The following is a 19,133-nucleotide window of genomic DNA, read 5'->3' as shown; positions in this document are numbered from 1 at the left end:
ATAATTCTTATAATTCAATAATAAAACATAACCCATTCTTCTGAAAGGTAAATTATGTGAATAGATATTTCTTCAAAGAAGATATGTAAATGACCAGTAAGTACATGTAAAGAAGTTCAGAGTCATAAGCTATTAGGGACATGCGTATCAAAACTATAATGAGATACACTTCATACCCACTAGGATGGCTCTGATATAAAAGACAGATGACAATAAATGCTGGGGAGGATATGGAGAAATTAGAACCTTCATACACTCCTGGTTAGGGTGTAAAACAGTGCAGCTGTTGGGAAAACAGCCTGGTAGTTCCTCAAAATGTTAAACACAATGTCACCCTATGACTCAGTAGTTCCACTCCTAGGTATATACCAAGGAGAAATGAAAACTCACGACCACACAGAAAGTTGTACATGAATGCTCATAGCAACATTATTTGTAATAGCCCCCAAATGGAACCAACCCAAATGTCTATCAACTGATGAATGGATAAACAACATGAGATATATCCATAAAGTGAAATATTATTCAACAGTGAAAAGCAATGAAGTACTGATCTGTGCTGCAACTTGAAAACATTAGTATGTTGAATGAGGGAAACCAGTCACAAAGGATGACGTATTGCATCACTCTGTTTATGTGAACTGAATAAAAAGCTCCATGGTGATAGAAAGCAGAGATGGGGCAGGAACGAGGAGGAACTCCTAATGGCTAGCGTGTTTCTTTTGGGGGTTAAAAATTTAGAGCATGAAAATATTCTAAAAATGATTATGGTGATGGATGCACAACTCTGGGAATATACTAAAAGTCATTAAAATGTACACTTTAAATGGCTGACGTGTATGGTATGTGAATTACATCTTAATAAAGGTGTAATTAAAAACTGCACTAAAAACAAGACTGCACTAAAAAAGAATATGTCCTATGTTCCCATTTATGCATTTATGCAAAAGGTTAAATATATGTGGGAGATGCAAATGTAAGTGAAAGATTAAGAACAAAACCAAATTCAATTATATATCAAGACCACTGTTTCTTTATATATAAAGTAAATATTGTAACATTCTAGTAAATAGTCTAGTTATTTCATAAGGTTGTTTCAGTAATTAAAAGGATGATTCACATAAAACACTTGATACAACACCTGCCATATATTAGTCACTCAATAAATGCTAATTCTTACCATTAGCGATGACAAAAAGATACTTCCTAAAGAGGTTCAATGTCTTTCATACTTACCTCCATTGTAAAACCTATGACTTTGAAACATTGCTCAATTAATTCATATTGGGATTTATAGAAACTATTATTCATCATGTCCTGTACTGTTCTGAGGTGGTCATTTTGTAGATATCTGAAAAAATATGAAAGGATGGGTCAAAATCTACAGTTCAATAGAAAGTGAAAATATTACTTATAAAAGTACCACCTGCTGAGTTACCTGGGGGGCTTATTTTCAGGCAATTTGTAATGGGCTAGTTTCTTCTTTTCAGCTAAGCCAGCGTAGATGTAGTAAAAAATATGAAAATTTTTTTCTCCACTGAAAAAAATAAGACATTTTCAGTAAGGTGATTAGTAAGAATATTTACTAGTTGTTAAAATTACTTGGCAATATAATTTTCAGAACAACAACTAGGAGTGCTACAGTGGGTTTCCCAGAGTACTGGATTTTGGCTTTTATTGTCATTGTTACTATTTTCAACAACCACTGTCATTAAATTTCAGACACTGCTAAGCACTTTATATGAATCATTCAATGCACATTTGTGAGTGACCACCAGGCATTGATCTAGACACCGGAAATGTAGCAGGACTGAAACAGTAAACAATCCCTAAACTCTTGTATTTTACATGCAAGTGGGAGTAGAGAGAAAAAGAAACAATTTTATGACGATATATCAGATGGTCAGAAGTGCTACATTATCTAATTTACCTTTCATAGGACCCTAGTTACTCATAGGATTCCCTCATTTTATATACATGGACACTAAGACTTTGATGGGGGTACCATTCTCCTCTCAGGTCATGGAGTTGACGGCTAAACTGGATTCAAACCAGGGCTGTTTAACTCCAAAGCCTAAGTCTTCAACCACCTTGTTAACTGCCTTTCTGGGGCTCAATTTTCTCACTTGCATGAGAAATCTGTCTCTGTCGTCTACGTATAAACAGCATTCCCCAGATTCTGGAATAATACAAATAAGGGAGTAATAGCAACAATGTATTCAATTATGTATGCTTATGTGTACATATTTTATATATATATATATATACATACTATGTATGCTTACATATGATGAAATCAATGATAGCAATGATATGAGGGACTGGAGAGAGAAATTAGGATTATTTTGTTATTATAAGGTGCTGACTATAGTGTTATTTGAAGGTAGACTTCAATTAGTGGTAAATATATATTGAAAACTCTAAGACAACCACTTAAAAAGTGAAAAAAGGATCACCAAAATATGCTAAGAAAGGAGAGAAAATGGAATCACAGATAATGCTAAATTAAAACCACAAAAGGCAAAAAAAGAGTGGGAGACAAAAATAGGAACAAAGAACAAGGGCAACAATTAGAAAATAGTAATATGAGAGATATTAATCCAACTATCAGTAATCACTTTGAACATCAATGGTCTAAATACACCGATTAAAAGAAATTGTCAGAGGGATCAAGAAACAAGACCTATACATATGTTATCTACAAGAAACCCACTTTAAATATAAAGACATATAGTGGTTAAAAATAAATGGATAAAGAAAAATATACCATGCTAACACTAATGAAAAAAGAAAGCAGGAACAACGCTATTAATTTCATACAGAGCAGACTTCAAAGCAAGGAAGTTCTCAGGGATTAAGAAATGTATTACATTATGATAAAGGGTTCAGTTCTCTAAGAAACATAATAATCTTTAATGTTTATGGGCATAACAACGGAGCATGAAACTATGTGAGGCAAAAACTGATAGAACTGCAAGGAGAAATAGAAGAATCCACTCTTATGCTGGGAACTTCAACACATGTCTCTCAGAAATGGACAGATCTAGCACGCAGAGAAGCAGCAAGGACACAGTTGAACGCAACAATAATATCAATCAACTGGATATAACCAATACCTTCTAGACTACATCATCCAAAACCAGCAGAATTCACATCCTTCTCAAGCTCATATGGAACATTCAATAAGACAGACCATATTTTAGGCCAGAAAACACACCTTAACAAATTAAAAATAATTGACATCATATAATCTCTGCTCTTAGACCAATAGGAATGAAACTAGAAATCAATAACAGAAAGATAACTGGAAAATTCCAAAATATTTGGAGATTAAACAATGCAGTTCTAAATAACACATGGTTCAAAAGATAAATATTAAAAAAAATTTAAAAATATTTTGAACTAGTGAGAATGAAACCATGACTTACCAAAATTTGTGGGATGCAGCGAAAGCAGTGGTTAGAGGGCAATTCATAGCCTTGAATGACTATATTAAAAAGAATAAAGATCTAAAAATAATAATCTAAGTTTTCATTTTAGAAAACTAGAAAATGAGCAAATTAAATCCAAAGTAAGCAGAAGAAAAGAAATAATAGAGCAGAAATCAATAAAATCAGAAACCAGAAATGAGTAGAGAAAAATCAATGAAACCAAAAGCTTTTTTTTTTTTTTTAACAGATCAATAAAATCAATAAGTTCAAGGCAGGCTAAGAAAAAAAGAGGATAAAAATTACTAACATCAGAAATAAAAGAAGGGCCATCACTACAGGCCCACTTATGGAAACTAAAAGGATAATAAAATAATACTATGAGCAACTCCATTCTTCAAAACCTACATGAAATGAACCAATTCTTTGAAAGATCCAATTTGCCAAAACTCACACAAGAAGAAATAAGTAATCTGGAGGCTCAAAATCCATTAAAGGAATTGAATCAATAATTAGTAATCTTCCAAAATAGAAAGCTCCAGTCCCACATGTGTTCATTGTTGAATTATGCCAGATATTTCATGTAGAATTTATACCAATTCTTTACGGTCTCTTTCAGAAGATAGATGCACAGTGAATACTTACCTTGTTCAATGAGGCCAGCATTATCCTAATACCAAAATCAAATAAAGATATCATAAGAAAACTATAGAACCTAGATGAAAAACTCAACGAAACTCGAGCAAATTGAATCTAGCAATGAATAAACTGAATTACATACCATGACCAAATGGTATATACCCCAGGTATGCACAGCTGTTTCAGCATTCAAAAATCAATCCATGTAATCCATCATATCAATAGGTTAAAGAAGAAAAATCACATGATCATACCAGTAGATGCAGAAAAAGCACTTGACTAAATCCAACAGCCATTCATGACAAAAACTCTCAGTAAACTAGTAACAGAGGGGAACTTCCTCAACTTGGTAAAGAATATCTATAAAAAACACTACAGGTAACATCATACCTCATGGTGAGAAACTGAAAGCTTTCACACTAAGATCAAGAACAAGGCAAGGATGTCCCCTCTCACCACTTTTTTTCAACATTACACTGAAGTCCTAACTCATACAGATTGAGAGGGGAGAAATAAAACGTTTTTTTATAGATGACATTATCGTCTATATAGAAAAAGTGTAAGAATTGACAAAAACCTTCTTGAACTAAGAAGCAATTATAATAAGTCTGCAGGATACAGGTTAACATATGAAAGTCAATCCCACTCAAAATCCTAGCAAGTTATTTTGTGGACATTGACATTCAGATTCTGAAGTTTATATGGAGAAGCAAAAGACCCAGAACAGCCAACACAATATTGAAGGAGAAGAAAAAGTTCAAAGGACTGACACTGCCTGACTTCAAGAATTCCTATAAAGCTATAGTAATCAAGATAGTACAGTATTGACAAAAAAATAAGTCAAGCAGAGAAAGACAATTATTGTATGGTTTCACTCCTATGTGGAACATAAAGAATAGCACGGAGGACCACAGGGAAGGGAGGGAAAACTGAATGGGAAGAAATCAGAGAGGGAGACAAACCATGAGAGACTCTGGACTCTGGGAAACAGTCTGAGGGTTACAGAAGGGAGGGGGCAGGGGGATGGGGTAACTGGGTGATGGGTATTAAGGAGGGCACGTGTTATAATGAGCGCTGGGTGCTATGCAACTAATAAATCATTGAACACTATATCGAAAACTAATGATGTACTATATGTTGGCTAATTGAACATAATAATAAAAAATTAATTAAAAAACAATAAAGACAAATAGATCAATGAAACAGACAGAGGGCCCAGAATAAATATAGTCCACTGACTCTTGACAAAGGAGCAATAGCCATACAATGAAGCAAAGACAACTGGACATCTACCTGCAAAAAAATTAAAAATAAATAATAAATAATAATTTTTTAAAATGTTAAAAAAGGAATCCAAAGACCTTATACCTTTCATAAAAATTAATTCAAAATGGGTCACAGGCCTACATGTGTAAAACACAGAACTTTAAACTCCTAGAAGATCAACTAAGAAAAAAACTAGCTGATGGTGCGTATGGTGATGACTTTTTAGATGCAACACCAAAGCCCTGATCCATGAAAGAAATAACTGATAAACTGGACTTCGTTAAAGTTAAAAACTTCTCTGCAAAAGATATTTTCAAGAGAATGGGAAGATAAGCCAGACTGGGAGAAAATATTTATGAAAGACACATCTGATAAAGGACTGTTTTCCAAAATATACAAAGAACTTCAAAAACTCAGCAATAAGAAAACCTGATTAAAAAATGGACCAAAAGCCTTAACAGACACCTCAGCAAAGAAGATATACAGACGGCAAATGAGCATATGAAAAGATGTTCCACATCATATGTCATTAGGGAAATGCAAATTAAAACCACAAGAAGAGATCACTATACATCTATCAGAATGGCCAAAATCCAAAACACTGACAACACCAAATGCAGACATGGGTGCAGAACCACAGGAACTCAGTCACTGCTGCTGGGAATGCAAACTGGTACAGCCACTGTGCAGTATGGCAATTTCTTACAAAACTAAACATATTCTTACTGTATGATCCAGCAATCAAATGTTTGGTGGTTACCCAAAGGAGTTGAAAACTTATGTTCACACAAAAACCTGTGCATGGATGTTTGTAGCAGTTTTATTCATAATTGCCAAAACTTGAAGCAACCAAGAAGTTCTTAATAGATGAATGGATAAATAAACTGGTGTATCCAGACAATGGCATATTAATTCATTGCTAAAAAGTAATGACTATCAAGCCATGAGAAGATAAGGAGAAACGGTAAGTGCGTCTTACTAAGGGAAAGAAGCCGGTCTGCAAAGACTACTTTTCCATACTCATATTGTATAATTCCAGCTATATGACAGTCTGGAAAAGGCGAAACTATGGAGACAGTGAGATGATCAGTGGCTGCCAGAAGTTGGGGGAGGGAAGGATGAATAGGCAGAGCAGAAAAGGCTTTTCAGGCAGTGAAAATACTCATATGTAAAATATAAGACTAGATACCTGCCATGCATTTGTCCAAACTAGAAGAAAATGCACCACCAAGAGTAAATCTTAACTGTAAACTATGGACTTTGTATGATTACAACGTGTCAGTGTAGGTTCAAACGTAGCTCTCTGGTGTGAGATGTAGATAATAGGGGATATGCATGTATGGGGTAGGGGCATATCTGTGTCTTCCTCTCAGTTTTCTTGTGAACCTAAAACTGCTATAAAAAAATAAAATCTTAAAAAAAACTTTCCTAGGTCTTCTCCTCCTGTTTGCAATATAATTTCAGTTGAGATAGAAATTTTACCTCTGCTCTCTTTAGAAATTATTCTTTCAGTACATAGAAGTTTCCCTGAGAAACACAGATGAACACATCCAGCTACATTCAGTTTTCCAATGATGCAGTTAAAAGACATTTGGAGTTGTAGGATATCTGTGGCTTTATCTTAGACTCTCTAGCTTTGTTTCAAGCTTCTGCCCAAAACCATTTTTATAGAAGCTCATTTTGGGCTCCAACACACAATTCATGTAGGTTAAAAATAGCATGGTTAAACATCTGACATTTGTGCCTCATTAGTAACTACTTAAGACTCTCTATTCAGTCTTTAACAAATAAAAATACTTAATCTGAAGGTGTGAAACTTGTTGAAGTGATTAATGTGGATCCCTGCTCTTCCTTGTTAGCGTTTCAAAAAGAAGGAAAACATTTTCAAAGAAAAAAGTAACACTGTTTTTGATTAGTATGCATTCTGGGTTGAAACTCTTCCCTAAGTCTGGGAGGGTATAATATCACCAGGCCTTGGAAGAGAGTTCAAATGGCCAGGAAATCCAAATCTTTCAAATGTCTGAGCCAGAGGGAACAAGAGCTTGAGATAAAACAGCACTGGAGGAAGGGAAAGCAGAGAAGAGTGGGGAAAGTCATTCTCTAGATTGACTCACAAGTATTTAGACAAGGGGAGTGAAGGGAAGGTCAGAGGTTTCATATAAATGGAGGAGGATGGTTTCCTTCCCCCAAAAAGGGACCAGCGGGAAAAGAAAGACATTTAGGACAATAAAGATTCGGTTGAATTCTATACGGCAGCAGGATATCTTGGTACTTGGAAATGAAAAATGTGAACTTACGTAGGAATGAGAAGTCTATCTTTGGGTGTCAATCACATAGAGCTAGCTGATGGGACCATGATAGCAGAAGGAATTGCTAAGTGAGAGAGTAAAGAGAGGAAAGAGAACACTCTGAAGACAACGTTTTGGTAAATGCATATTTGGGGAATGGATGGATGAATCAAAGGTAGAGGAAAAAAAAAAAACCAAAGAAGTAGCAGAGGAATCAGGAGAATCCAGTTGGGGAACCAACCAAGAGAGGTGAGCTTTTCAAGCAAAGGGTGGTCCATGGGTTCGGCCACTGAAGCAAGGACCAGCATGTCCTTTAGAAAGGATGTCCCCAGTCATTTCTTGTGCAGTCACCAGTAACACTTCGATGAGCACTAGCAAGGTTAGAACAAAGCTAAAAGTTTACTTCTTGTCTTTTCTCACCACAACATAATAAAAGTTCTCGAAGACTGATACAGCACGTAATTTAGTTCGCTTTGTTCTAATGAAATAGCGTCAATTGCTCTGTGTGTCACACCTTTAATGCTTAAATGATGTGGTATACAATTAGAGATGTGAGTCATAAATGTAGACACACAAAATTGGTGGTTTTCTCTTTAATTATCAGTTTACATCTACTGAGAATTGTAATTTGACAGAACCTGGAGATCCTATAGGAAATAGATTGACCTTCGGTTGGATAAACAGAGAATTAAAAAAACAGGAAAAGAAGATACTGCCAATAATTACCCATCTCATATATTGCCCTAACTACATAAAACAAACTGTGGGCTTCAGAGGGGAGGGGGCTGGGGGAATGGGATAGGCTGGTGATGGGTAGTAAGAAGGGCACGTATTGCATGGTGCACTGGGTGTTATACGCAACTAATGAATCATCGAACTTTACATCAAAAGCCAGGGATGTACTGTATGGTGACTAACATAATATAATAAAAAAAAAAGAAGAAGAAGAAGAACACAGAGGACCATAGCAACCCACACATGCTGAAAGGACCTGGTTCCCAGGTCAGAATGCCTGGGGACAAATGTACGGTCTCAGCATGTTACTGAATAGTATTTCTCTGACTCTGACCCCACTTCTAACTGTGGATCTTCTCATATTTCATCAGAGTTCCACTCATCCATTTGCAGAAGGGTCTTCAGGGCTGTCTCATGTGTGTTCACCTGCTCTGGACCCTGGGGATCACCTATGCAGTCAAGACCTCTAACACCCTCAAAACTGTGGCAAAGTTCTCACAAGGGTGTGGCTTACCCTACCCACGAAACCTTTGAATCTTTGACAAAGTGGCCAGCAATAAGGCTTAGAAAGCCAACAATGCAGCTTTGCCTTCAGAAGGCCTCATGAGATATTCATGAAACAGTGCTCTTAATTTTTCTTTTTTAATTCCAGCTTCCTCTACCAAGACTCCTTCCTCCGAGACACACAGTCTCCTCATTCCCTCTCCCTTAACCCTTACCTGCTCACACTTAGCAGATGAACTCATGGCCTACTTTCCTGACAGACTAGAAACCAATAAATGGTTAGCAAGCTTTGTTTCAACGAGACATTACCCAGGAGATTGAGCTGCTTAATTGGAGGAATTTTATCTCATTCAGCTTTATATCTCCTGTGCTTAGCACAGTTCCTGGCACATAGTAGCACTCAGTTAATATTTGCTAACAAGCTGGCTGGCTGGCTGGACGGATGGATAGATGGATGGATGGTTGGATGGCTGGATCGATGGATGGATGAATGGTGGATTTTGCAGTCAGAGACATGGGCTCAAATCCCAACTCAGTCATTTATTAGCTTTTTGGTATTAAGTGACTTATTACAATTCTCAGTCACAGTCTCCTCATGTATAAAACAGACAATAATATCCATCCTATCACTGTAAGAATTAAAATAGGTAATGCATATGAAGTGCTTATCACAGTGCCCAATACACAGTAAGTGCTCCATAAATAATATTTTCCTTCCTCTGTAGACAGTACCACATCTGCCACTTTGTGGACGGCTCCTGCAGCATCTGATAAAGTGCTGGGTCTCTGAGAGACACACAATCAATGTTTGCTGCAGGAAACTGTAGTAATGGGAGACAAATGCAGTGGAACAGCTGTATTTGTGAGAATTATTGAGCATTGACTTCAATATGCTCATTTTCTCCTTGCAATTAAGTAGCCCCTTTTAAGAATTTCTTCTTTAAAATCATCCACATTTAGATGAGAATTTAAGCCACAACTGACATGATACCACCATCATTAGAAATAAAAAAATAAGCATATATCTATAACATAAACATATATTTATAAGTACTTAAATATATATATATTTATAAATTACTTAAAAATTATTTATAAAATTTAAATACATAAACATATAGAAATAAATATAACTACATGTAAAAATAAATGTGGTCAGAGATGAGGGTGGGAAACATGGGCAGAGGCAAAAAGAGAAAAGAACTTATTCCCTTAAATAAAAGGGTAGGCTCATTTAAAAGACATAAACACCTGCTCTGGTTCTTCTCTGCCACCTCAGGTCTATTCTCCATTTCGTGGAGAATATCTCCACTCCACTCACTTTCAAAGATCACAAAAAGCTTCTCTAGAATTTAAAAATGCAGTTGAAATTAAGTAAAAGAAAAAAAGAAAAAATAGGGGTAAATAAATTTTAAAAATGGAAAAATGATAAGGCAGCCGTGCTCCAATGACAGACCGAGCGGGATTTCAACCTGACTGAAAACACTCCAAAACTAGAATAGTTCTTTAGGATAGTTGGGAAAAACTTCATTAATTGATAGTATGTCTAAAATATAATCCTAATTGTACTCTTCCCTAAAATATATCCTATAACATACCAGTCAGAATGAACATGATTATTTCCATGGTTACAAACCCAGAGCCTCATTGGAGAGCTCCAGAGGTTACCGTTCACCGGGAATTTGTGAACTAACTTAACCCAAAGTGAACTAACATGTATGTGGGGAAGCTGCAATCCAAAATATTCATCTCATAATCATTTTCTATGTATTCTGAATTGAGGAGCAAAGGATAATTTTCCACAGTGAAGCTGAGTTCAGGAGGTGGACTCCAGGCAACTTATACTCACAATTTATTCATAAATTGAATAGTAGCAAATTTGAAGGCATTTATATTAAATAATAATGTACTAATACATAATAAGACTTGTGTTCCCATGAATTTAACAAAAGACATATTACTACAGTAATGCAGATAAGCTTGGTGTAAAACCAACACAAAAAAATGAAAGACTCTAACTTGCCACACTTTTTTTTAAAAAAAAGATTTATTTATTTATTTGAGAGAGAGAGAGAGAGGGAGACAGAGAGCCCACATGCAGGGAGAGGGGCAGAGGGGGAGGGAGAGGGACAAACAGACTCCATGCTGACTGTGGAGCCCAACATGGGGCTTGATCCCATGATGCTGGGGTCACAACCTGAGCTGAAATCAGGAGTCAGATGCTCAGTGACTGAGCCACCCAGGTGCCTCTAACTTGACACACTTTTAAAAAATCATATAACAACCAAGGTACATATCCAATGTTTTGACTATAGTTTCCACATAAGAATAACAAAGATATTTTGGAATCATTAGGACAGGAGAGAAGTTTTGTCATTCAGCTACAAACTGCCAAAAGGAACTCAATCAACCTAACACCAAAACATTGTATCAGTGGCTTAAATCAGCTGGAAATTAAAAGGGCAATTAAGTACAATTAAGCCCATACCTGAATCTTTTATTTGGTCTCTTGAATAAAATCACAGGAAGAATAGAATTAATACAAAGATCTATTTGTGTATACTAGCGTTTAAAAGAAAAAAAGGGGGTGCTTGGGTGGCTCAGTCATTAAGCGTCTGCCTTCAGCTCAGGGCGTGATCCCAGGGTCCTGGGATCGAGCCCCGCATCAGGCTCCTCCACCGGGAGCCTGCTTCTTCCTCTCCCACTCCCCCTGTTTGTGTTCCCTCTCTCGCTGGCTGTCTCTCTCTGTCAAATAAATAAATACAATCTTTAAAAAAAATTTAAAAAAGAAAAGAAAAGAAAAAAAGACTCTTATTTCTAATTAAATTTCACATTTGTTTTATGCAAAGAAATATATTCCCTCCTACTTCAGAAATCACTACAATTTTTCCTGTTAGTATCTATGATGGGCATGGGTTTTATATCTGGTATCATAAATTTCAGGTGATTTATTAACTCCTCTACTAGAGAACAAGACAGTGCTGAGGGATCTCTTTGATTCTAATAATAAATGCCTTGCACGTAGTGGATGATCGATAACATTTTGTTGAGTTTTTTGAATAAGTAAGACATTTTACTCTTAAGACAAAAGCATTATCTTTGGTTGTTTCCCAGAAAAAAAACATTTGACACCAACTTACAGAGCTTGGCGGATAACTCGCGATTTTTCCAGAAGGTATTCAGAAATCTGTGCTCCCACAACAGCTCCGGAAGAAGTAAATTTCATTTCTAAGTATTTTCCAAATCGGCTGGAATTGTCATTTATAACAGTGGAGGCATTGCCAAAGGCTTCCACCAAATTGTTCACTTGTAAAATCTTCTCTTGCAGGGTTCTGTTATTAGCCTAGAGAAAATGTCAAGATATTTTTTAATGTAAAAAATTAATTTTGTATATAATAAAATGTCTCTTCTTCGATACGCACTATATGTAGACATAAAGGTATTGAAAGCATATTCTTGGCATATCGCCAGATGATACAATATCTGGCCTATTTTTACCTTCCTGGATGTGTGTTCCCACTTGCTTTCTTCAAGGGGCAAAGAGATGTTCTATAATTTTTCTATTGAAATGTAGTTCTGTTCAATGCCTGATTTACAAAGACAATTTTTTTTTAAGATTTTATTTATTTGACAGAGATAGAGACAGGCAGCGAGAGAGGGAACACAAGCAGGGGGAGTGGGAGAGGAAGAAGCAGGCTCGTAGAGGAGGAGCCTGATGTGGGGCTCGATCCCATAACGCCGGGATCACGCCCTGAGCCAAAGGCAGATGCTTAACCGCTGTGCCACCCAGGCGCCCCTGGACCACAACTTCTTAATCCAGTCATCTGTTGAAGGGCATCTCGGCTCCTTCCACGATTTAGCTATTGTGGACATTGCTGCTATGAACATTGGTGTGCATATGGCTCTTCTCTTTACTACGTCTGTATCTTTGGGGTAAACACCCAGTAGTGCAATGGCTGGATCATAGGGTAGCTCAATTTTTAACTTTTTAAAGGACCTCCACACTGTTTTCCAGAGTGGCTGTACCAACTTGCATTCCCACCAACAATGTAGGAGGGATCCCCTTTCTCCACATCCTCTCCAACAATTGTTGTTTCTTGCCTTGTCTATTTTTGCCATTCTAATTGGCGTAAGGTGGTATCTCAGTATGGTTTTGATTTGAATTTCCTTGATGGCTAATGATTTTGAACATTTTTTCATGTGTCTGTTAGCCATTTGTATGTCTTCATTGGAAAAGTGTCTGTTCATATCTTCTGCCCATTTTTTGATTTGTTTATTTGTTTCTCATGTATTGAGTTTGAGAAGTTCTTTGTAGATCTTGGATACCAGTCCTTTATCTGTAGTGTCATTTGCAAATATATTCTCCCATTCCGTGGGCCGCCTCTTAGTTTTTCTGACTGTTTCCTTGGCTGTGCAGAAACTTTTAATCTTGATGAAGTCCCATAAATTCATTTTATCTTTTGTTTCTCTTGCCTTTGGGGATGTATCATGAAAAAGGTTGCTTTGGCCGATGTCGTAGAGGTCGCTGCCTATGTTCTCCTCTAGAATTTTGATGGATTCCTGTCTCACATCGAGGTCTTTCATCCATTTGGAGTTTATTTTTGTGTATGGTGTGAGATAGTGGTCAAGTTTCATTCTTTTGCATGTAGCTGTCCAATTTTCCCAGCACCATTTATTGAAGAGACTGTCTTTTTCCCACCGGATGTTTTTTCCTGCTTTATCAAATATTAGTTGCCCAAAGAGCCGAGGGTCCATTTCTGGGCTCTCTATTCTGTTCCATTGGTCTATGTGTCTGTTTTTGTGCCAGTACCATGCTGTCTTTGTGATCACAGCTTTGTAGTACAGCTCGAAATCCGGCATTGTGATGCCCCCAGCTTTGTTTTTCCTTTTCAACAGTTCCTTGGAGATTCGGGGCCTTTTCTGTTTCCATACAAATTTAAGGACTGTTTGTTCCAGTTCTTTGAAAAATGTCCTTGGTATTTTGATCGGGATAGCATTGAAAGTGTAGATTGCTCTGGGTAGCATGGACATTTTAACTATGTTAATTCTTCCGATTCATGAGCATGGAATATCTTTCCATCTTTTTATGTCTTCCTCAATGTCTTTCAAGAGTGATTTATAGTTTCTAGAATATAGGTCCTTTACGTCTCTGGTTAAGTTAATTCCAAGGTAACGTATGGTTTTTGGTGCTATTGTAAATGGGATGGATTCCCTAATTTCTCTTTCTTCGGTCTCGTTATTCGTGTATAGAAATGCAACTGATTTCTGAGCATTTATTTTGTATCCTGCCACGTTACTGAATTGCTCTATAACTTCTAATAGTTTGGGAGTGGCTTCTTTTGGGTTTTCCATATAGAGTATCATGTCATCTGCAAAGAGAGACATTTTGACTTCTTCTTTGCCAATTTGAATACCTTTGATCCCTTTTTGTCGTCTGATTGCTGTTGCAAGGACTTCTAGTACTATGTTGAATAATAGTGGCGAGAGTGGGCATCCTTGTCGTGTTCCTGATCTTAAGGGAAAGGCTTCCAGCTTTTCCCCATTGAGAATAATATTTGCAGTAGGCTTTTCATAGATGGCTTTTATGAGATTGAGAAATGTACCTTCTATTCCTACACTCTGAAGGGTTTTAATCAGGAAAGGATGCTGTATTTTGTCAAATGCTTTTTCGGCGTCGATTGAGAGGATCATATGGTTCCTGAGTCTTTTCTTGTTGATATGATGTATCACGCTGATTGATTTGCGAATATTGAACCACGCTTGCATCCCAGGTATGAATCCCACTTGATCGTGATGGATAATCCTTTTAATGTACTGTTGGATTCTATTAGCAAGTATCTTGTTGAGGATTTTGGCGTCCATATTCATTAGGGAAATCGGTCTGTAATTCTCCTTTTTGAGGGGGTCTTTGCCTGGTTTGGGGATCAAGGTAATATTGGCCTCATAGAATGAGTTTGGTAGCTTTCCTTCTGTTTCTATTTTTTGAAATAGCTTTAGGAGAATAGGTATTATTTCTTCTTTGAATATTTGGTAGAATTCCCCAGGAAAACCGTCCGGGCCTGGAGTTTTGTTATTTGGAAGGTTGTTTATCACTGACTCAATTTCTTCATAATTAATTGGCCTGTTTAAGGAATCAATTTCTTCCGGTTTCGATCTTGGTAGTTTATAGGTTTCCAGGAAGGATTCCATCTCTTCCAGATTGCTTAGTTTATTGGCATATAGCTGTTGATAAAAGTTTCTAATAATCCTTCCAATTTCAATGGTGTTCGTCGTGACCTCTCCTTTTTCATTCATAATTTTAATAATCTGGGTCCTTTCTCTTTTCTTTTGGATAAGTCTTGCCAGTGGTCTGTCAATTTTATTGATTCTCTCAAAGAACCAGCTTCTAGTCCTGTTGATCTGCTCTACTGTACTTCTGGTTTCTGCTTGATTGATTTCAGCTCTAATTTTGGTCAACTGCTTCCTCGTGTGTGGATTAGGCCTGTCCCTCTGTTGCTGTTCCAGCTTCTTGAGGTGAGAATATAAAAACTGCATTTTAGATTTTTCTATTCTTTTGAGTGAGGCTTGGATGGCTATGTATTTCCCCCTTAGGACTGCCTTTGCAGTATCCCATAGGTTTTGGACTGTTGTATTTTCATTCTCATTGGTCTCCATAAATTGTTTAATTTGATTTTTGAATTTCTGGTTTATCGAGTCATTCCTGAGCAGGATGGTTCTTAGTCTCCAAGTGTTTGAGTTTCTTCCAAATTTTTCCTTGTGGTTGAGTTCCAATTTCAGAGCGTTGTGGTCTGAGAATATGCAGGGGATAATTTCAATCTTTTGGTATCGGCTGACACCTGTTTTGTGTCCCAGAACATGGTCTATTCTTGAGAATGTTCCATGGAGAACATAAAATTCTTGACTTACTTCAAGGGCCCTACCTGGAAAGTCAAACCAAGTATCTATCATCAACTTCCTTTTTTCAAAAATTAAAGTATATTTTACATACAATAAGATTCATCCTTTATACAGTTCCAAATGCTTTTTTATAGATAATTTTTTAAAAGGTTTTATTTATTTGAGAGAGAGAGAGAGACAGAGAGAGAGAGAGAGCAAGCAAGAGCACAGGTAGAGGGAGAGGGAGGCAGGCTCCCCACCGAGCAGGAAGCCCAATGTGAGGCTTGATCCCAGGACCCTGGGATCATGACCTGAGCCAAGGACAAGACGCTTAACTGACTGAGCCACTCAGGTGCCCCTAAAAGTTTTTATAAACATATACAATCATATAGCCCCACTACAATCCATATGTAGGACAGTTCCATCACTCCCCCAAACTATATCGTTACCTTTTGTAGTCAACCCCTCCCTTCATCCCCAGCCTGTGACAATCACTGATCTGTTTCTGTCTCTATAATTTTAAATTTGCAGGTATGACATATAAATTGAATCATATAGTATGTAGTCTTCTGAATCTGACTTCTTTGACTTAGCACAATGCATTTGAGATTCATCCAAATCTCATCTAATGAGATTCTTTCCTTGTATCCATGTTTGTTCCTTTTCTGTTACTGAGCAATACTACCCTGATTAGAGGTACCCGTTTGTTTACTCCATTCCCAGAGATTACAAATAAAGCCACTATACATATTTGTTTGTGGTTTTCGTATAAATATGAGTTTTAATTTTATTTGGATAAATACCAAGGAGTAGGATTGCTAGGCTGTGTGGTAAGTATAGTTAACTTTATAAAAAACTTCCAAACTGTTTTCCAAAGTGACTGCACTATTTTGCATTTCACCAGCAATATATGAGAGTTCCAGCTGTTCCACATCCTTATCAGCAGCTGGTATAGTTAGACTTAAAAAAAAAATTTAACCATTTTAATAGGTATATAATGATGTCTCCTTGTGTTTTAATTTGCATTTCCCTAATGACAACTGATGTTGAACATCTTTTCATTTGTTTATTTGCCATCTACCTATTGTCTTTGGAGAAGTACTATTCATTTTTTTTTATTATGTTCTGCAGCGTTCGATGATTCATTAGTTGTGTATAACACTCAGTGCTATTCAAATCTGTTCATTTTTTTAAATAAATTTTGTTATTTAAGCATCGTTGGCATACTCTTTTGTTCATATTTTTGTTATTTGATCTCTTATTATTGAGTTTTAAGAGTTTCTTTTTACAATATATGCATTAAGGATACAAGTCTTTTATTAGATATGTGACTTGCAAATAGTTTCTTTGAGTATGTAGCTTATAGGTTCCATCTTCTTATCAATTTCATTCAGAGAACAGAAGTTCTTAATTTTGGTGAAATCTAATTTATTCCTTGTGGATTATGCTTTTAACGTTAAATATAACTATTGTAGCTCTACACTTAAGTCTGAAAATCAGGTAGTATTAATCCTCCAACTTTGTTCTTTTTCAAAATTGTTTATTACATCTCCTTTGCCTTTCCTTATAAATTTTTGATTCAGCTTGTCAATTTCTACAAAAAAAAATCCCACTGAGATTTTTATAGTAATAGCACTTAATCTACAGATCAATTTGTGAAGAATTGACATAATAATATTGAGTCTTTTAATCCATGAACATGGTATATTGCTCCATTTATTTAGGTATTCTATGATTTCTTCTATCAATTTTTTCTACTTTTCAGCATACAAATTTTGTGCATGTCTTATAAGATTTAAATAGTTAATTTTTTGGTGCTATTGTAAATGAGACTTTCAAATTTCAATTTTCAATTAATTGATCATTACATACATATATAAAATGCAAATTAACTTTTGCATTATATATAATGTATATATGTTTATAATGTCTGTAATGTATATAAATACAATTGATTTTTAACTTCCCTTTAACCTGCAAGCAACAAAAGGAGAAAAGTAAAGAGAGTATCAGTAAATGTGCTGGGACTAGAAAGGGAGAAAATCACATTTATAAAGCCTTTCCTACTAAGAGTGACAAAAGTCAAAATATCCTCAGAACAGAGCATACACTTTTTCAATTGTTTGTTATATTTTAAACTCACAGAGAATAGCAAGTGTGTTTTATAATTTCTGTACATTATTAAATGTGGGAATTAGTGAACATTAATCTAATCAGCCAAATGATGTTCTAAAATATAACAAATATTTCTGTTAGGATAGAGAAAACATTGTACCTTTCCAAGCACCGTCAGCTGCTGAACCAAAAGATGAGCACTTTCTGTCTTTCCAGCACCACTTTCTCCAGAAATAACAATGCACTGCATAGCGAGAAAAGGAAACCATGAGAAGACTTGATCCTCACAAGATGTGGCTCACACATAAGAAGCTAAGAGGGGAATTTCTAAGGATGTGAGACTCTCCTTACCTGATCTGAATTATATGTTATCATTGATTGGTATCCTAAGTCAGCCATTGCAAAAATGTGAGGAGGATTGGCAGTTCTCTTTGCTCCAATATATAGTTTGGAATGCTAAAGGTTAAAAAGAACACATTTTGTGGGGCTTTTCTTTTTGTTTTTGTTTAAGTCCTAGATTATTTACAGGCAGAACTCCCAATTTTTAAAGCAAAATGTAAATCAAAATACATTTTCATACCACCAAAACATTACAAACATTACACATGCATACTACACACACTTACATGTATGCTATGCACAATTATATAAAATAAAAGCCTGACATAAAAAGACAGAAATTTGATGTAACATAATAGAATATAGTATCACTCTGGAAGAAGTATTTAGAAGAAGACTCTTGAAAATGCATACCACTTCCAAAGCAGAACTCAATGTTACAAAATATTATTTCTTTAAATACAAAGATACTATAAATAAGACAATCAGGTATCATTTTGTTGACTCTTCCCTGGATATAATAACGTCTGATATACGATCACCACTGTTTTCCTTTCACATCATTTGACAAACAGTCTGTCATTTGATTTGTCCAAATCACCAAGTTAACTGATAGCAGAACTTGATGAAAGTCCAGACTTTTAGAACTTAAGTTCAAGGTTCATAAATTTACGATTATTTTTGTAAATTTTAAGGTGGCAGAGGATGACAGAATTATTTATTTCTCATATATAAAAAAACTATTATTCACAGTATTACCTGATTTTCTAGAACACACAAATAGCTAAAAGAGAATAGGTCCAATTAAAAATGAAAGACAGCTTAGCGTAATTCCAGAATACTATTCTATATTTAAACCACTAGGGCTTGAATAATGGATAATTATATAGTCATATTCATAAAACACACACTGTCTGATACTAAAAACCAATATGTCAAAAGG

At 35.9% G+C, this 19,133-nt stretch overlaps 1 protein-coding gene across 1 annotated transcript in view; it reads right to left on the bottom strand.

Annotated features, from left to right (window-relative positions):
• The window catches only part of MYO3A (myosin IIIA), a 215,172-nt gene that overhangs the window by 106,388 nt on the left and 89,651 nt on the right, over positions 1-19,133 (bottom strand). The window contains exons 11-15 of the mRNA XM_040645303.1: positions 18,203-18,307; positions 18,012-18,095; positions 12,001-12,203; positions 1,439-1,537; positions 1,237-1,351 (exon numbers count right to left, since the gene is read on the bottom strand). Coding sequence (XP_040501237.1) covers positions 1,237-1,351; positions 1,439-1,537; positions 12,001-12,203; positions 18,012-18,095; positions 18,203-18,307 — 606 coding nt within the window. The remainder of the gene's footprint in view (positions 1-1,236; positions 1,352-1,438; positions 1,538-12,000; positions 12,204-18,011; positions 18,096-18,202; positions 18,308-19,133) is intronic.

Source organism: Ursus maritimus, unplaced genomic scaffold (assembly GCF_017311325.1).
Source record: "Ursus maritimus isolate PB19 unplaced genomic scaffold, ASM1731132v1 scaffold_31, whole genome shotgun sequence".
Classification (NCBI taxonomy): domain Eukaryota; kingdom Metazoa; phylum Chordata; class Mammalia; order Carnivora; family Ursidae; genus Ursus; species Ursus maritimus.
This window is presented reverse-complemented; position numbering and strand designations above follow the sequence as displayed.